This window comes from Neolamprologus brichardi, chromosome 7 (genome assembly GCF_056152115.1).
Source record: "Neolamprologus brichardi isolate AB-2024 chromosome 7, ASM5615211v1, whole genome shotgun sequence".
Lineage (NCBI taxonomy): Eukaryota > Metazoa > Chordata > Actinopteri > Cichliformes > Cichlidae > Neolamprologus > Neolamprologus brichardi.
This window is the reverse complement of record NC_142110.1, coordinates 49,483,386-49,503,316: the sequence shown is the minus strand read 5'-3', so window position 1 is coordinate 49,503,316 and position 19,931 is coordinate 49,483,386. Positions and strand designations below refer to the sequence as shown.

At 47.4% G+C, this 19,931-nt stretch overlaps 1 protein-coding gene across 1 annotated transcript; it reads left to right on the top strand.

The window, feature by feature from the left end:
• Nucleotides 1-3,427: 3,427 nt before the first annotated feature.
• On the top strand, nt 3,428-19,751 carry smad7 (SMAD family member 7). Its single transcript, XM_006789045.3, has 4 exons — nt 3,428-4,953; nt 5,823-5,876; nt 9,039-9,110; nt 18,851-19,751. Exons 1-4 carry the CDS (start codon nt 4,488-4,490, stop codon nt 19,387-19,389), a joined length of 1,131 nt encoding a protein of 376 aa, XP_006789108.1. The 5' UTR covers nt 3,428-4,487; the 3' UTR covers nt 19,390-19,751.
• The last annotated feature ends 180 nt before the right edge of the window (nt 19,752-19,931 follow it).

Sequence of the window (19,931 nt, the reverse complement as noted above, 5' to 3'; positions counted from 1 at the left end):
TGCCTGCCTGCATGCAGTCTTCACCCTATTCTTAACATTCTCATTCACACATAATAAGCCTGTTTAATTGCATATGTGTGACCCCCACTCGTCTGAAACCAGTCACTGTGTCAATAAATTATAGTGAAGGCTAGGGCTGCTGTCTAGAATATTAATCATCCCTCTTGCTGTGTAATGCTGTTTTAGCCGACTGCACGCCCTCATTTGAATCACCTCTGCAGGGTCACTTGATTGAGCTTAACGAGGCTGTTAAAGCAACAGCTCAGCAGCTTTTAGAAATACATTTATTCACTTTTTGTTGAGACTTATATGAGCAAGACTGCTGTATATATGCCTTATGAATCCATAAGGCTAAAGCTAGAAGCTAGCTCAGCACAAAGACTGTGAAGGGGGGGGACGACATGAAACTAAGCCTGCTGTATGTAGCCTTAGGATGTGAGAACATTAGCACCACACTCCAGTTGTCAACCAGAAAGCACTTCCAGCTCCATTTTTGCTCTTGGACTCTGCTGGAGTAGCTTTTGCCCAGTTCAGAATAATAATTCATTTTATACTGGATGCTGGTACAGCCCCCTAGGTCATCTACGTTCTGAAATGAGCAGTTTTAATTCCTTTCTCTTTAAGCCAGCTTTCTCCTGATTGGCTGCCCCCTGCAAACAAAGGGTTTGAACACCAGGTGGATGGGACTGCTGCGCTAAAAGCTGGAGCTGTAATGATGAGATAAAATATCAGGGATATGAGCTCTTATCGGAATTGGTTTTAACAAATGACCTCATTTTTTTTTTTAAACTTTGCCATGCACCATTTGAACAGTGTGACAGAAAGTCAGAATGGAGAAGAAATGTGTTTTCAGTGTCTTTGAAGGTGGCATTGTTGTTGGTGCCAGACAGGCTGGTCTGAGTATTTCAGAAACTGTTGATCTACTGGGAATTTCATTGGAAATTTCAAGAGAAAATAACAAATGAGCAACAGGATAATGGGCAAACTACTTAAGCTCATAGGAAGGCAACAGTGACTCAAATAAGCAGAAGTATGCAGAAGAGCATCTCTGGAATCACAATGCTTCAAACTTTGAAGCAAATGGGTTACAGCAGCAGAAGACCACACTGGCTGCCACTCCTGTTGGCCAAGAACAGGAAACTGAGGCTACAGTTCACATGGAGTCACTGTACAAATCACCTTACACTGGTTTGTTGAACAAGTCAGTGAGTTCACTGTACTCAGATGGCCTCCACAAACACCAGATCTCAATCCAATAGAGCAGCTTTGGGATGTGGTTTCACATCGTGGATGTGCAGCCAACAAGTCTGCAGCAACTGTGTGATGCTATCATATCAGTATAAACCAAACTCCTAGAGGAATATTGCCAGCATCTTGTTGAATCTGTTGTACGAAGAATAAAAACAGTTCTGAAAGCAAAAAGTAGTCCAAAGTGGTTCTATCAGTATGTACAGAGTCCAGTGAGTGCATTTCGTTTTAATGGCTGTACTGTCCTACTGTCAAAAATCCAATAAAAAAGACCTTGACCTGTTAGTTGGGGGGGGGGGGGGGGGGGGGGGCAAGTTCCACAAATATAGTGCTCACAACACCAAATTACAGGACTCCACCAAGCATGTAAATACACCATCAGTATTTACTTCAGTTATTGTCAGGTGTGGTTTAAAAATACACGAAAACGTTATCACGCAGGGAGGAAAAAAAATATTAATGAATCTTTGTCCTGCACCTTATTGCAGACATTCCTCGCCAGACTGAAATGGAAACTGGTTAGATAAAATTGGCTACTTCCTGGAGTCTGGGGAATAGTCAGTCACACACACAAAAGGAAGGGCAGGGAGAAGTGGAGAGGGAGAGAGGGGGAGAGGGGAGGGAACAACGTGCGTCTGCAGCGACTTCCACAATACCTCTGACAGACCCTTTCCCCTGACTGATTGCTTCCAGACTTCTTTAACAACAAAAAAAGAGGCGCAGTCCCCTGTGTTGTTTGGGCTGTTGAGTCTCCTCCTGCTCGGCGCCAGTGGGTGATCCTGGGACAATGCGGGTAGCCCGACCCCCATCCATCGACCACAATGCACACCTCTGCCCCCCCAGCCCCGCACATCTCTGCAATCATCATTATCAGACACCCCTCCCGTCTGCCCCCGGGAGCACCCCTGTCACCTCCTCCTCTGGACTTGTCTCTGTGGAGGTAAACACATTAAGCCATGTAGGTGACACACACACACACATACATGCATATTATTCATGCGCACATTGCAAAGGGTTTGGTACATGCTAGGAGATCCTATCTGAGGGCCTCGGACACTTTGGGTTCAAAGTGCGAATCATTTATTTATTTATTTGAATAAAAAGTGAGTTTATTGAGAGAACAGATCATTTATATGTGCGCATATAGAGAAATAAGCTGTCACACTTAAATGACGTTGTTTGTGTTTTGTCTCTTCAGCGACACACAATACGGCAAAACAGATCGAAACGGTAAGAATCAAACCGCTGCGCCTGTCATAATAAATATGGATTCGGCCGATAATAAAGACAGCAGTCATGTGGGCACATCCCATCTGTTGTCAGGCAAGTCGGGAAAGTGATGGGCAAGAGCGCTGGATGAATAAAAGAGGGTGGAAACCGCCGTGTTGATGATTAAAAGGCAGAAAACTGGTGATGCTCGTCCCACCTGGAAACCAAACGTCCAGAGGGCGGCAGCAGCGCGCTCCCGTCTGACTTGGGACATACTGGCCTCTCTCTCTCTCCCACCCCCCCTCTCTCTCTCCCTGTGTTAAGTCTTTCAGGCACATTTTTTATACATTAAAAAAATCCCTAATCTGAACCAGCTCCATCTACAACCGACATATCCGGTGAGTGGTTGAAGTGTCGCCTTTGGGACTATCCCACGCAGCCCCCTCCCAAGCCAAAGCATCCTGAGTAATCATGATGACAAATGCACAAATGTTATATTACCAGAAGAAAAAGGTGGAAATCAGAGTGTTTCTAGCTTAAATGACGCACACATCAGCAACATAGCTGCTTTAATATGAAGCCAGTGTTAGTAAAGCTGAGATAACAAAGCTATTAGACGTGGTAGGAGCTCGAAAAGGACATTTGAGTTTACAATCATCAAATAAACTTAAAAAAAACGTTTATATGACACTAAGGGGCCAAATTTACGTCACTATCGCCCTGTTAATTATTCAGCATTAAACAGTGACGAGAGAAATTTCTTGTAAGACTTTATATCATGTCACAGTTTCTCAACTTTACCCTTCTGGCAACTTTTTGCCCCCAAACTTTCCTCCTTTCAAAGGTTTGTGTGTGTGTGTGTGTGTGTGTGTGTGTGTGTGTGTAAGTGCGCCGCAGGCTCTGCTTGATCTGTTGTTTGCGCAACACACAATCACATTTCTTTTAAGCGACAGGGTGTCTAGACACACACGTGACCGGGCGCGTCAATGCGCACTGGAGACTGGAGACGGAGCAAGGGCACCCAAACCATCCGCCTCATTTACAGAGAGCCTCATACTCCCCCTCGAGATCGCAGTCAGCGGCTCGCTCTCTCTTCCACGGAAACTTCGCGTGAGATACGAGTTTGGGATTATTTTAACGCTCAGAAAAAAAAAGAAAAGGTTCGCCTGTGTGTTGAAACAGGTCGAAACGCTCGGCTGCTGGACGAGTGTTCTCTCTCTCGCTCTCCGGGCTTTAGAAACGCAACTGAACTTGGGTGAGAGATTCAGACCTGGATTTTTGCTCCCTGGCTCATCTCAACCCGGGCAGACCACATCCTCTGCAGACGATTGGCATATTTGGACGATAGCGGATAAACAAATAAATAAATAAATAAAGCCTCCGCATGCCCGGTGGAGAACCGCACTCTGTGCAGTTTGGATCACGGATTTTTGTGGATTAATGCTCTTGAAGACACGGCAGCGAGCTTCGGTTTTCATGGGATAATTGCCATAACATTTTAGGCTTAATTAGGCCCCACGTTCTGTAATTTCAATCAAAGCTACTGCGAACTGGCAGAAAGCTTTTTTCGTTCTTTTTTTCTAAGGCAGTGTTTATTTGCTGAAAAATCTGCCTGGAGAATTTTTAAGGGGTCAGCTCACTGCTCTGGGTTGCACATCACCAAGTGAAAATTGTAACACATTTAGGTTCCGCGCAGCAGGGTTGCTCCCCCATTCGCTTTAAAGATCACATTCTGCTAGGTTTTCGTCATCAGACACAAGTCTTAAATTCCCGAAGGTGATGGTGACTTATCCCCGGAGGAAAAGTTAACTGTCCCGTGAACCCTGCCTGCTTTTTTTGGTGATCTGGTTTGCAGAAGACGGCGAAAGAGACTGGCGTATGCTACAGATTTCCTCTGCTTGTCCAGACCACAGTTTTTCCACCGTCTTTTCTCAGGCTGCTTATCACCGCCTGGACTCGGATCCCGGAATCTTCATGATTTGCGGACACAATGCTCGTTTTTTAGCCGGGAAACCCTCTTTTCGTCCCGCATGTTTAGGACCAAACGATCGGGGCTCGTCCGGCGACTCTGGAGGAGCCGTGCGCCCGTGGAGGGCGACGGGGAAACGGATAGAGGGACGCATGGCTCCGGGGGCTGCTGCATGGGCAAAACGACAAAGGTGGCCAAGTCCAACGCAGGGTCGGAGGCTGAATTGAAGGCGTTGACCCACTCGATACTGAAAAAGATCAAAGAGAAACAATTGGAGGTGCTTTTGCAGGCAGTGGAGTCCAAAGGGGGTGCCCGCAGCCCCTGCTTGCTCCTGCCCAGCAAAGTGGACGCCAAAGTGGGTCAACAGTCTTACTCTCTCCCCATGCTGCTCTACAAAGTGTTCAGGTGGCCGGACCTCAGGCATTCCTCGGAGTTGAAGAGGCTGTCTTGCTGTGAATCCTACGGGAAAATAAACCCAGAGCTTGTTTGCTGCAATCCCCACCACATGAGCAGGCTCTGTGAACTCGGTGAGTTGTGGATTTTTATGAAAACAGACACGTTTGTTTATTTATCTGTTTATTGGCAGCAAGTATTTTGAATTCTCTGGCCTTATTTCAGAGCAAGTTCAAGTTTAGATGCTGTGACATCATGTCAGAATTACCTAAAGAGCTAATTAGCCTAATTCAAATGACATCACCTCTGTTGGCACAGTTGTGTTGAGTTTCCATAAGGTCAAACTAGCGTGCTGAGACCACCCCCCCCCACACACACACACACACCCTTCCACCTTCCCATCTTTTCGGAAGTGTGGCGGCATTAAATCCGAGTTTGGCATGTCATTTGACTAAAATAATAATTGATTGATTGGCCGTGTTGTAAAAACGGTTACATGTATCCTAACCGTATCCAAACTTAAAGAACATGCTTTATTTTATTTTTGGCACTTCAAATATGCGCTTTCCAAACAACAACAAAGCCTTTCTGCTATTTAAACCTTTCATAGATGGCATTTCCAAAGTGCACAGGGCTTTACAGTCTTCCAGTCTTTCCACAGTGAAGTTTTTCCAGGGTCTCTGTGTGTATGTGCGTGCACGCGCTCGCTCGCTTGAGTGCGCGCGTTTGCTTGGCGTCCCGGGCCAAAAGAGGCCCGTATCTCAGTTTGTCCTAGACGCTGATAGTGGCCCTTCTGGCGCCAGGCGGCCCCCCCCCTGTTTATCTGCCTGCCAATGAAAGGCAATAGCCGCCCAGCCGGCCTCTCAGCCTGCCTCTCCAGGCGGAGCTGACAGACACAAATCTTTCCCCCCCTGAAAAATGACAAATCTTATCATAAAGTTTCGATCTCTCCCTTGTTTTTCCTTTTTTTCCCTCATGTACTCATTTTTTTTTCTCCATACAGAGTCTCCTCCTCCACCATATTCCCGCTATCCCATGGACTATCTTAAACCACCAGGTGAGCTTGCTGTTCATGCATAAATATATGCATTCATGTTATTGCCAGAAGCGCATTTGTTTTTGCATAACATTTCCATCTAAAAGGCTATGTTGCATTTATGAATGTTTGTGTTGTCTGTGCCTCTCCAGTGCGTGTGTGTGTGTAGGAAATGGCTCCATGTTATGTTGTGATTTATGATAGCAGTGGAGTGGCACGCCTGGCTGACTGGCTAGCCATTTCCAGCATGGCTGACAGCCAGGGCAAGGCAGTACAAAGTTGAGACACCAGCTATAGACTGACTGACTGGCACATCACCGGGGGCAGCCTGTGTGTTCCTGTGTGTGTGTGTGCGTGGCTAAAGGGGGGGGGGGGGGGGGTTGTTTGTGTGTTCGTCTATCTCTTGTGAATCGCAGCACAGGGAGAAACAGACAGACAGCGGCGTCTCTGGAGCCAGCCAGTCTTTATCAGCTGAATTAATCAACAGAATGAGGGTGAGGGCTTGTGTGTCTCTAGTGTGTGTCTGTGTGTGTATAGCTGGGGGTGTCACTGTCCCCATTTCCCGGTTTGATGTCTTACAGAACAGAAGAGAGGCTCTGTTGTAATTTCTTCCACATCTAAAGCGTAACTGTTGCAACAGTGTTAATTGTGCACTTCACTCCACACATCGCTCCTGCTGTCATTCTCTTCCTCTGTTCAGGAAAGTGGCATCAAGTTATGTCAAACAAGGCAAAAGTCAGTTTTCAGTGTGTTAAACTTCACACTGTAGCTAGAATAGTGTGAGATCTACATAATTTCCCATCCCGTCCTCTGTGTTTTGTGTTGTTTTTCTGCTCGTTTGCTCATCATCTTGCTGTCTACAAGTGCAGGAGTTAAACAATGACCAGTTAGGCGACCAGCCAGCCAGTTAGTCAGGAGAAGAGGAGAAAGTGGCTTTGAGTGAGTGGAAACAATAGGAAGTCATTGCAGCTGCAGCTGCGGTTCTTCAAAGCCCCCCTCCTCCTTCCCTCCGTCTTTGTCATCACCGCTTTAGCAGTGATGTTGTCCTTAAAGAGCGTTTTTCAAAAAGTTAAATACAAGTAGGGTTGATCTAAAGTGTTGGAAAGAAAAAAACAAAACAAAACAAAACAAAAAAAAGCCGCAGCTCAGTCCTCAGTGCTTAACACTCAGCTGATGTGAAGTCTGCCCTGTGGAGTTGCAGTGGCGTCTCCGTACGAGTTCAGTTGGAGACTTTCCCCTGATGAAAGGAAACAAGAATGTAAATAGGAAAAGCAAGCTGGATGCACACAAAGGAAATGATTATACAACTCATACCAGCCTGAATAGGAATTAAATCCCCCCCCCCCAAAAAAAAAAAAGAAAAACCCACAGAAAATGTGTGCGTGCAAACAGATGTGTCAGTTTTACGCCTCTGCGGAGCGTACCTGCTGCTCTCTTTCCTCGTTCGGTTGCGTTAAGTCCGCGTAGCTGCGGTTGTGGTTACTTGGAGACGACCCGTGTCTGTCTGCACGTCTCCTTATTGGCAGAGTAGGGTGAAAGAAGTATTAATAAAACACTGCAGCGTGGTGGAGAGTGCACACACACACTTGTATGCACACGGGACAAATAAGCTTATCATGCAAAAAAGTTAAATTAAAAAAAAAAAGCCAGGGGTTTTTCCCTACCGCCTCAGGGAACTGTCAGTCATCAGCTTGTTCACGTAGCTGGACGTCATTACAGTTTTCTGTAGAATTCTCTGTGTGTTTGGTTTATCCGAGGATGTGGTAAATCCTCATGACATTCAGAGAAATCTGCATGGTGGACGATTGGACGTTGCTAAATAATTTGCACGGAGCGGAAGGGGAATGAATTTTATGATGATGGTTTTATGATTCCAGCAAGCAGGAAGTGGGTGAGGGTGGGGGGGGTTATGCGTGTCATGGTGCCTGCCCACTCCAGCAGTGGCGGTCAATATGAAAACAGGCCTGACATAAAACGCTACCTTGTTTCAGCTCTGGGGAATATAAATCACACACTGTTTAGTTCCTTCTCTCTGATGCCCCCCCACCTCAGCCCTGTGGTCAGCTGTGAACTGTAGCCCGGGAGACCAGGGCAAGGCCGTTGGCAGCCGGTGAAAGCGAGGCAGGCTCGGGTTATGCCCGTGCATCTCGTTACCGTGACCGCAGCAGCATGGGCTGCGTTTGGACGGGCCGGGGTGGGAAGGGAGCAGCGAAACCGCTCTGGTTGGCTCTCTGTCAGCTGCTTTCAGCAGAAACACAATAGCACTCCTTGCCATATGTGGATTACTTCTGTAGGTGCAAATAAATATAACGCTTTTTGGCGCCTTGTTGAGCAGTCAGAGCGCGTGCTTTGGAGTTGGGAAAACTTCACTGACCTTACACTTCAGTGAGAGTGGCGCTGACCACCGCTCCATACTGTGGTGGTGAGCATTGTTGACGCAAAAGGAATATATCATTAATAAATCCCAAGCTACCAGCAGCAGTCTGCATTGGTCCTAGCCCTCTCCCAGCACATGCTGTGGTTTTGTTGAAGCTCCATTCAGGTGTCGTGTTGAAACTAGTCTACATTACAAGTCTTAGTGGGAGTTAAGCATTCAAATGCAAAGCGAAGGAGAGAGCAGGTCTAGTTTTCTCTCTCTCTATTGTGCCCATCTGCTGGTTCACCATGAAGAACATTTAGAATAAGCAACTTTTTGAGCCCACTAAATGATTTCGAGGCTTGTTTTTGCATTTTTGACAGCTCTGTTTGCTTTTTGGCGTGAAGACTCCGATGTCGGTTTGACATTCAGATCTTTTACACAAGCCCGGTCTACTCAGACCCAGAGCGGTCGTGTAATGTTGGGTTATTGAGCGGGGTTTATCGTGCCCAGACTGAACCCTCCGCTCAGTCGTTAGCAGAAAGAATACACCTCTTTTCGGATCAGCAGCTCGTCTGTGCAGGGGAAGCCGGGCTAACGTTCCTCCTGAAGCAGTGGATTATGGGGGATTATCAGGGGTGTGAGAAGCGCTCCGCTGTAAGTCTCCTGTGCGTATGTGTGAGGGTGCGAGCTTCGTCGTCAGCGTCTTCATTAGGCATTGATTTCACCAGAGTGATTGACGGCCTCGCAGCTGCTGCTGTGCTGTCTCCTCTCACTGCCATGTAAATGCACACACACTCATTCAAACTCTTGTCTTTCTCCATTAGATTCTCCAGACTCTGGACCTTCATCCAGTGAAACTGGAGGAACGACTTACTCGGCCCCTGTGGGGCTTTCAGGTAAATATTCCTACTATTACCCATTTTCTGCTCTTTTTCTCCCAATCCATTCCACTTATGTCTTCCTTTTCCTCTTCTATTGATTCTTCCCAACAACCACACGTATTCCCTCCATACTTGCGATGATGGAGGCGGTGATTGTGGGGGCCCCTGCTTCCCCTCTGTAATAAAAAAAGCCGTTGAAGGAGGGCGGCGTATTTCTCCCACATCCACATAAATTCCTCCCTCCTGGCTCTTTGAACAACGCTCCACTCTTCTCCTTTTCCTTCCCCGTTCCCTCTCATCCCCTTTCCGTGTTGTGTTGTAATGGAAGACAAACACGCTCAAGCGTTGTTTGGAGAAGAATATGTTCTGTGTGTGTGGTATTGAGGGAGGAAAAATGCGAGCGAAAAAAGCTGGCTTCGACAGACATGAGTGTTTGTTTGGGTGTGTTTGCGCGTACAGGGGACGTATTTGTTAGATCCTCCTTCGGGCTCTGTGGGGATAAGAGTGAGACACAGGCGTCTTTCTTTCTTCAACCTCCCTGGCAGGATGTATTTCGAGCTTCTTCGGCGTTTCCCGCATAATCTCCCTCTGGCAGCGCCGCCTTCCCTGCCCGTTGCCCCCCATCCGCAGACTCCAGACTAAGATGGGTGTTCGCGAGAGAGAAAGAGTTTGTTCGCCGTTTGCCTGAGATTGCTCTGTGCTTTTCTCTGCTTTCCTTGGCCTCAGATGGTTCTCATTACCGGGCCTTTAAAGCCTGTTTTATGTCAGTTGGTGTTCGCTGCCCGTTCCACCCCCCTCCTTTGTTTAGTGGTGGTGGTGGGGTTAGCCTGCTTGTCTGCCTGTGTGTGTGTTAGAGGAACAGAGAACCTAAAAATCAGTCTCTACTCTCCTCCGCCTCCTCTGCCAGACCATCAGATGGACACTAAAGTAGGCCCAGTGTGCATTAACTAAAGACACATTTTAGGCCCAGTTCAAGCGGTGAAACCCAAGAAGTGGAGTCTTAACAGGCCTCCTCGTACTCCCCTCCCTTTCTTTTTCCCCTCCCTCAGTGAAGTATACATGCCACCCCTCCTCCTCCTCCTCCTCCTACCCCTGTTTTCTTTCCTGGCGAGGGTGACATGGCAGTGTTTCAGTGAATGGGTCTCCTCAGTAAAAAGCATTAGAGGTAGAAAAGGCCAGGCGGGGTGGCTCCAGTGCTCTGCCCTCATGATTTCCCTGGCAAGCCAAGAAAAAAAATGGCTAATCCATTCGTCCTCTCGCTCCCTCCCTTCCTTCATTCCCTGCTTCCCTCTTTGCTCCCTCCCTCTGGGGCTCTGACAAAAGAAACATGGCTCTCCCAGAGGCCCGCTGCTGACCTTCTAATTCACTCACTCTGCCCTTTTTATGTTCTTCTCCAGACATATTTACAGAGAGGGAGAGGAGGGTGGCTCTCAGGGAAGGAGAGTGGGAAAGACTTGGGAGTGAGCAAGAGTTGTGCCACTTCTTCTCTGCTTTGGCGTTGTAGTGCAGTAATTAAGTGCTCGTTGTCTGTAGGAGAAGGCTCGAGCTGTAGATCTAATGCGCAACTGCACCTGAGGCGAGAGCAGAAGCTTGACCAAAGGGCATCAGAGTCGGGAAAGAGGAGGCTCTTTCTCTGCAGGAAAAGCCATCCAGGCAGGAAGGAGTTAAGTGAGCTGTGACAGCGACAAGCGCAAATGCAAACTAGGCTGCCTGCCAGGCTACCAGCTCCAAAGCTCCTCTCGCTGGCTCACGTCATCAGCTTGAAACAGAGTAGAGAGGAGGGAAAAGGAGAGGAGGAGGGGTCGATGGCTGGAGGCCTGGAGCTGGGTGTCGGGGTGCTGATCTCTGTTTGAGCTGGGAGTGAGGGCTTGGATCAGGGGTTTGGATTGAACCAAGAACAGAAGAGAGAGATCAAAAAGAGAGATTTTGAAATGGAGAGCAGGCCAGGGTTAAGAGGGTGCTGGACTCTGAGTTATGAATCTGTAGGGTGTTAAGTAACTCGTTAAAAGCCATATAGTGCATTCAGTTGAGTTTATGAGCAGATCAGGTAGCATTCACATTGCCAATCATTCATTTTGTTAAGTTTAAAGAGGCTTGCAATATGTTGTTGGTTGTGAGTTTTTGGATTCGTGACGTGTGAATTTGAAGATATGGAAGTCTGGATCAGACATTAACTGTCAGCTTTCTGCACTTTATTGTTAAAGCCTTCTTTAAAGTCAAGTTACCGGCCACCACTGTTGATGTTCCCACTCTCTGGGATGTATAGTGTTGTTTGTGTGTCGGTGGCATGCCTGTTGGTGCCATTGGGGACTGACCCGGAGTGCCTATGTGTAACAGGATCCTGTCTTGCTGTGGTGACATGTACGCATGCACACACGCACACACATACAGTTTTCGACACATACACACAGGCGGGCAGATAGAATGACTTGGTGTGAGCCCTGGCGCATGGCCGACTGTCACACAGGCGCTTCCTCCCAGTGCAGGTTAAATTTAGGTCCAGTTGTATTCTTATACCACCAACCAGTCACCTCACTCGACAGACAGTCGGCCAGCCCTGTAGTCAGTCAATTAGTCATCCAGTGAATCGGCTGGAGGTTTAACCTTCATCAGAGATTAAATTTAGTCCTGGCACCTTGGCTCATTAAATCAAACTAGTTCTGCTGTCATGCTGAAGGTCCCAGAGAAACGGCCCATTTTTGGTGCAAACCGAGGGCGAGATAAGGCCTGTATGTTTGGTATGAAGTATTAAATACCTAAGACGGCATCTTACTTTTTTTTTTTTTTTGCAAAAGAACCTCCAGCAATTAGGAGCTCAGCTCAGAAACAGAGCACCCTCAGTCTCCCTCAGCATTCCTGCCTTGTTTGGGTTAGCAGGGAGAGGAAAGGGCTGCGCAGGATATGACCTCATGTCTTTGAGGAAAAGGCGAGCGGACAGGGAGGCAGCTGAGGCCTCATCTTGACGGAAAACAAACAGTGGAGTGCACTGAATGAGGGAGAAAGAGAGTAACTGAAAATTTGTTTTCCTTAAACTATGAGAGAAACGCGTGCGGCACTCATTACGGTAGAGCGAATTCGCACTTTCCTGACCGTAACAGGGTTTCTGTTTTGGTTGTACCTTCATTCCATTTTGGTTAGATCTTCTTCTTCTTCTTTTTTTAAATTTCTCCTTTGCCTGAACAGTAAGAGGAAGGAATGGAGAGGGAAAGAAGATGGCGGCTTTGGGTGGAGAGGGAGAGAGGCAGAGAGAGAGGTGGCCGGCTCCTCTGCTCTCTTCTCTGTAATTTTGGAGGCTGTGCGTTAGCCAACGAGTTGAGCCGAGCAGAGCTGGGCCGCCCCGTGCCGGGCCAGGATCTCTCATTACTCCCCACTTCCTCTCCTTGCGCGGCAGCCAAACCGCCTCTTGGCAAGGGATTTAATTTTGGTTTTGGCTGTCCTCTGTTCCCCACCCTGTGTCATTATGCTGCACAAATCGAAAAAACAGCGCACACAGACAGCAGAGGATAGAGAGGTGCGGGGTGGGGGGTGGAAAGAGAAGGGGAAGAAGAGGAAAGCGTGTCTAGTTTTTGCGAAGCTTCACACGCTCCCTGTCCTCTCGCAGCATCGCTTGCAGTTGAAAACATTTACCTACCTTTGCTGAGCCCGTTGATTGAAAAGAGGCCCATGCAGATTTGGCCATGAGCCAAAGCTGGAGGGAAGCCCAGAACAAGATGAACATTGTTTTGGTTTGCAGTCACTCTGTGGAAGTGGATTTTGACATTACCTCAATGTATGAAGATATGAATGAAGGAGGGAGGCGAGGGAAAGAAAGAGAGAGGCAGAGCGTGCGAAGTGGAAAGAGGAAGGAAGGGATAGAAGCCGTCTTTAACTGGATAAAAACAGGAATGGAAATAAGTGGAGACACATGCCTGTAAACCTGTGTGTGTGTGTGTGTGAAATTTCTAGTGTGACACAAAGTACTGCCGTCTCCACCCTCCCGCCTGCTCATTCATGTAGCCGGTTTGTCTTTTGTGTACTCAGAGTGGAGGGGTGTGTATTTGTCTCTCCCTCTCGCTCTGTCTCTCTTCATCTTGGTGACAGGCCCAAACTCTGTCGGTAGCCACATCTCTATCCTGAGCATTGGCACAACCACCCTCACCCCCACACACACACACAAAAGTGCACGCACATGCATGCTCGCTCGCAGACGCGTAGAGGTGTATGACGATTAATAACAGAGTAAGAATGCAACAAAAACCTCTGATCACATGCAACTGGCTCTGCTAGCTGTTTAGTTCCCACGGTGTTTTTTCTCTCTTTCTGTGCCACAACAATGCAGGTTATTGTCTGTCCATCTGTCTGTGTCTGTGTGTATAAATGGCTCCTGAGATACAGATCCTGCGGGTAATCTCTCGACCTGTGCGTTTGCAAAAAGTGAGCCGATGACATCACTGCAGTCTGCCTGGCACCTTGTAGCCAACTAGCTGGTGTTTATTTGTCCTGTCACCCTGGGAAATCTGGGCTGCAGGGAGTGGCTGTGTGTGTGTTGGGGTCAGCTTGATGAAGTGTTGGAATAATAACTCAGCAGGAGCAGGGAGGAGGTGTAACACGGAAACAAGGGTGTCCTTGAGTGGAAAAAAGTATTGTGCTGCAATTTAGTGATAATGTGGATCCAGATGGAAGCCGCCAGCCGTCCCGTTTCATTACGAAACGGCCCTGTGTTTTGTCACAAGCCGCGGAGAACACCACGCCTGAGCGACTTCGAGACATGCGGATCGTGTAATTACGGCAGGAACGTCCACTCAAGAGAAAATTATACCATAGATGGAGACATTTTGGGGGGGAGGCATGCAACATTTCTTCTCCTTATCTCTCTCCCCCCTCCGTCGTGGCTGGATGGTTCATGTTAGAGATGGCGTGTCTGCAACTCATTCTCTCTATCTGTGTTTCTGCAAGGAGTCAGATCTGTTGATAGCGAAACCGTGCCACTCCCCTTGGTGGTTTTCCTGCCATCGGGGCTTATTTATGTTTCCTGAGCTAGGGGGCGGGGAGTAAGACTTTGCATCGTACCCAACCTGCCACTCTGAAGCACCACTTCCTCTGTCTGCTACTAAACCCACCGCCTTTCAGTTGTCTTCCTTTCTTTCTTTTTTTTCTCCTACTCTGCCTTTTGGTGCATCATTTCTTCTTCTTCGTTCTCTATTTGCAAATGGTGGCATTCGACAGACACAATGGGACACTTAAAGCAGTAAAAGTAGTTTCACTGCTTGATGCACGGTGAAAATGGCCGCATTAGTCATTTTTGCACATTTGCACCCCCCCCCCCCCCTTACTTATGCCACTTCTATAAATGGCTTGACGTAGCATCAGTGTGGACTTACCGAGAAATGTCAAGATGCATTGTGGGTAATGCAGGTGACTTGCAGGATTTTCATTTTCTCATCTTCTTTCGCTTTCTTGTTTTTGCAGTGTTAGCTTGAGTTTGTATTCTTTGAAGAAACAGTGCAATTGAGTTGATAAATAACATAATTTAGCCCAAGTTAATGGCTTTTTTTTTTTGTTAATGGCTGCATGCTCTGCTGCACAACAAGTAATCAATCACAAACAAGTGTAGACTTGGTCGTTGTCTTTCAGCACTTGAGAAACGCCAGCCAGACTGTATACTGTCTATAATCTGTGGTCTGTGCTAATGTGAGACAACGGTAACACGCAGAACAGCTGACATTTCTGTCTCTTGCGGTGAAAAAAGTGAGCTGATCAGCCAGTAGTAGTTGTGAGAAGGCGGAAAGTTTGCTGTTGATTACACTAAAATCAATGAGACTACATTTCTTTGTGAACACAGAGTGAGAAATGCCAGGCTTTCAGGCGCACACACACACAAACACACAGGCTTGAGCATATACGTCATGGCAGAGAGAGCAAAAGGAATGCCTCAAGGTTGACCCTTGACCTCTGGGATAGACTTTCCCCCCTGCTTGAGAGAGGGTGTTGACTTGGAAAATAAGGCACCGTGAAGGGCCCTTTCCCCCACCCCAGTGGTGTTGTATCCTTTATGTCTTCCTCATTCCTGTTTTCAGCTGCGCTCTGTGTGTGTGTGATGACGACAGGGTCATTACACGTCTGAGTTGAGACAAGCACAAACACACACACACACACACACACACACATAGCTCTCAGGGATCGATGCGAGACGGTTCTCAGGAGCCTCCTCACTATTTGCAGATGTTGAAAGTGTAGTTCAGAACAGAAGGTTGGAGGGTTTTTTTGTGTGTGTCCATGATGGCGTTAATGTGTAATTCTGTGACAGTGCTGACTTCTAAGAATAGAAACAACTTGGTGTGTGTGTGTGTGTGTGTGGAGTCAGACAGAGGTAATGATTAACCTTTGCAGACTGTGTAAGAGAAGCACCTAGTCTGCCACCCCCACTCCACCCCTCCTCCCTTCAAACTGAGTCCAATTGTCTCAGCTAGCGTGGCGTCCGCTCTTTAAGCCTGGGGACCATTAAAAACCACAGGGGAGCTAACACCCTGACCATTTGCCAAATCTGCTATTATGTGCTAAAAATGCTGCTCTGCATGGGATGTTTATTTAACAACATGTATTTATAATTTCCTCATATGCTGCAGCGGACTTATCTCCAAGCTGATGGTGCATTAAATACCAAAACTGAAGAAAAAAAAATACAGCTAGAAATATGCTGATTTGCTCATAACCAGTAGTCACGTTAGCCCGTACATCCTGCAGCATCATTTTGGCATTCTTCTTAGTAAACTAGCATGAAAACTGTTTTTCTATTTGGGGATAGTGGGGTGGGGGGTTACATGTGGACCCCATGGGACAGAGCAGCAGACAGGGGCAGAACATAAAGGGCTGGGGTGACAGATGGCCTGAGGGCTGCTAGCTAGCCAGCTTATCTCCAGTGATGAAGTAGCCTGAAAGGACAGGGTGCAGACGAGCAGGTGGGGGTAGGCCGGGGCTAAGACTTGGACGGGCAGACGGATGCACAGACGAGAGAATAAGACAGCCTTCGGAGCATTTCAGAGACCGTATCTGATGGAAACACGCTAGGACAGGCGCTCTGACGGCACAGCTTCGCACGCACCTACACCAGACGCACCTGAAATAGTGTCAGACGGTAACGCGAGGAGGCAGACTGGCAGACACCTCGCAAAAAATGTGTTAAAAATTTAAATCAGTTTAAATGAGTCTCGCCTCACGCTCAAGGCACATCAATATGGGGGCCTACAGATAAAGAGTGTGTCTTTCACCTATATTAATATATGTGTATGTGTCTGTTCATTTAATGTTCATCAGTATGAGGTGTAAGCTCATCTGCTGTCAGGACAACCTGCGAACATACTCTTCCTGAGGCGGCACCCTAAGGATCTCGGCTGGTTTCGGCTCTGCTGCTTTGCCGAACAGTGAAAGTTGGTGTTTGTTTACCTGTGAGGGCCATTTGAGCTGGATTATGAGTGGCATGCACTGTTTATTAGAGCTTGGATCAGGCCTTAACTTAACTGTCCAGCAAGACGGCACTTGTAGTGTTCTTTTAAAAATACAGTGGTGCAGCTTTAAGCTATAAAAGGATTTGAATCCTACTTTGCTGCTGCTTTGCTACCTGGCCTGTCTATTATAAGTTCCCTTTCCGTTTGTCTGCCTTGCGTACGTTTTATCCTTTCATCTCTTTTCTCCTCTGCGGTTCTCGCTTACCTGCAGTCTGAGCGAGCTTCTGAGAGGGGAGGATGACTAGGGAGATGGGGGAAGGAGAGGGTGGGGGTGAAACGCAGTTAGTGTAGTCCTGAATAGCAGGGTGTTTTCAGGCTGCAATGACAGGCTCAGACAGGCAGCCGCTCTAATGACCTCTGACGCCAGGCCCTGTCTCTCTCAGCAATAACAAACACACAAGGGCCCCACAGGTGAGCTCTGCCAGCAGACCCGCTGTCAGCTGTTAAGAAAGTCCAGTCCACTCGGTCCTCTTTGCCCATCAGCCCCTGTACGTGCAAGACTGTGTGACACCGGCCTGAGATACAGATGACACTTTCTGTCTCTTATCTCAAAGATGAACCTTTCGTTTCCTCCAGTTTGGCCTGAGGTAGACAGCTAGGTACTTAGTTTCCCCCAGCACCCCACGAGGATGGATTTACGATAAACTCCCCGAGGCTCGGCTCAGACCAACTTCAAAGAGCTCAGCCGCTCTTGTTTTATGGAAGGCATGCTCCTTTTTTTTTTTGGTGCTCCCTTCTCTCTCCTCCTGTTTCTGTCTCTTCCCCCGGTGTTGTCTTTGTCTCCCTTTTTCTTTTTTTTTTTTCTCCTCTAATGAAGGCTAATGACAGGCTGGGGTAAGTCGGCTTGGGCCAGCACAGATCCTGCCACATTAATGTTGCAGTTTTTCTCAGACGGGACCTTCCAAATTACCGGTTACATTCACAGCTACTGCCAGATTAAAGAAAGAGGGGGGGTGGGGTGGGGGTGGGGGGCTGTGGAGTTGAATGGGAAGGATGGTTGCAACTGAGAGGGGCTCTGTCCATTTTTTTTTCATATCTATTTCCCTTTGCAAACTGTTTTTTAACCTTTGCATGTCTCATTTTGTAAATGTGTATGTGTGTGAGGAAGACGGAAAGTATAAAAGATGGCCGAACAGTTAGATAGAAGTTGAGGCAATTATGCGATGACCCCCCCCCCCCAAAGGCGCAGGAGGCTCCTAAAAAACCACGAGAGGAAACAAAGTTGCAAAAGTAACAGTCAAAATATGTGAAAAGCCTTCCCTCCCCTGCCCACCCCCTCTTTCTTTTCCTCTCGCCCTCTCTTCTCTGTCTCCCTCTATTTCCCTTGCGCCTGACTGGCTCCCACTCTTCTCTCTGGGAGTAGCTGGAAGCCAGATTTCTGTGGAATAGAGATATGAAGGGTTGGGAGGGTGGCGAGGGGGCGCGAGGCATGGCGCAGGAGGCACTCTAAAGGGTGGTGTGGGGGGGGAGTTTGGAAACTGGAGCGTGGCCAGCGCTACACTTTTTTTTACGCTCAAGGGAAACTTTAGACTGCAGAGGCCTAGCTTGTCAACGATTCAGACAACTGGGAGGTTTCTGAGAGTTAACAGCCCGCCTTGCTCGTCAGCGAAACACGGTTTACGTGTTTACGGGAGATGGAGCCTTCCAGTTCCTCTTGCCATCTCAGGTTAATCTCCGTCACGCAAAAATTCGAAGACGGTTTCCTATCATTTCCTCCAGTGGGGTGAAGCTCGTTGCCATCGAGAGAGAGACGGGGAGACGATCGGACAGTCAGTTGACGTCAGCACATTGTTGGCCACGCCGCAACAAAAATACAGCGAGCCAGACAGAAGATAAGCATTTAATGCCTAGATAAATATTGTACTGCGTGTGGACGCTTGCCTGCCAGTGTCTCAGAGTTGCTTTTCTTGTCTGAAGTCCAGGAATTCCAACATGGTTTTCCTGTGTGGCAGAAATCGAGGATGACAGTTTAGCTTTGGCTCTTGACAAAAGCAAATTCCCCATTTCCCAAACAGGGAATGAGGAAGAAACTGTTCTGAAGTAGCAACGTTTTAATACGTTTTGGGAGTGTTTTTCCTCGACATAGTTGACTTTTTCTTTACCTCTTGATCTACTTTTACTAGCTGGCATGTTTATAAAACACTGTTCTTTTCTGGTTTTATGCCTCTTTACTCTCCTCTCCTTTCGAGTATTTTATTGCCTAATGTTTCAGTGTCATCGTGTTTTCTCGAATCTAACCCTCTCCTTCTCTTGACTCTTTTCTCCTTTCAGATTCCCTGGCATTGCAGGAGTCTGGCGAGCGGGCCCACTGGTGCGTGGTGGCATACTGGGAGGAGAAGACTCGTGTCGGGCGCCTCTACTCGGTCCAGGAGCCCTCTCTGGACATCTTCTATGATCTACCTCAGGGGAACGGCTTCTGCCTGGGCCAGCTCTGCTCCGAAAACAAGTCCCCACTGGTGCAGATGGTGCGGGCCAAGATCGGCTATGGCATCCAGCTGACGCGCGAGCCGGACGGGGTGTGGGTCTACAACCGCAGCTGCTATCCCATCTTCATTAAGTCGGCCACACTGGATAACCCGGACTCGCGCACGCTACTGGTGCACAAGGTGTTCCCCGGATTTTCCATCAAAGCTTTTGACTATGACAAGGCCGGCAGCTTGCAGAGGCCCAACGATCACGAGTTCACGCAGCAGCCTCGCACAGGCTTCACAGTGCAGATAAGCTTTGTGAAAGGCTGGGGACAGTGCTACACCAGACAGTTCATCAGTAGTTGCCCGTGCTGGCTTGAAGTCATCTTTAACACCCGATAGCAGCAGCAGCCTTCCCCCTCTTCTTCAACAGCCCTCACAAACGGACTACACCCACGTTCCTTGTTTTTTTTTTTCCCTTCTCTCCACGGGGGAAAAAAAGGATTTAAAAGAAGAAGAAAGTCTAAAATTCTGACGGGACTTTTGTTTAATAAATGACTAGGATTTAATTAAAGAAGCGAAAAAAATGTATTTTATGTTATATATAAATATATTATTAATTGTAAATATGAAGACGTTTTATATGCATCATTATTTATGTATTGTGCAATGTGTTGATGAGAAAAAAAATAAGATGCACTTTGCTTAATATAAATGCAAAACAAAGAAATGCCAAAATAATAATAAAAAACAAATACAAATAATATTTCTTGTCCGGTCTTACTTTGGAGTTGTGGTGGTCTCATTCATTCATCCATGTTTCCTTTCAGTGCATAATTCAAATAAGATTATTTGAATGGATCCACATGTCAATTCTTTAAAACCCATCTAATTTGATTCTGTCTTCATTACACCCAAAGTCAACAGTGGCTTAACTTTATATT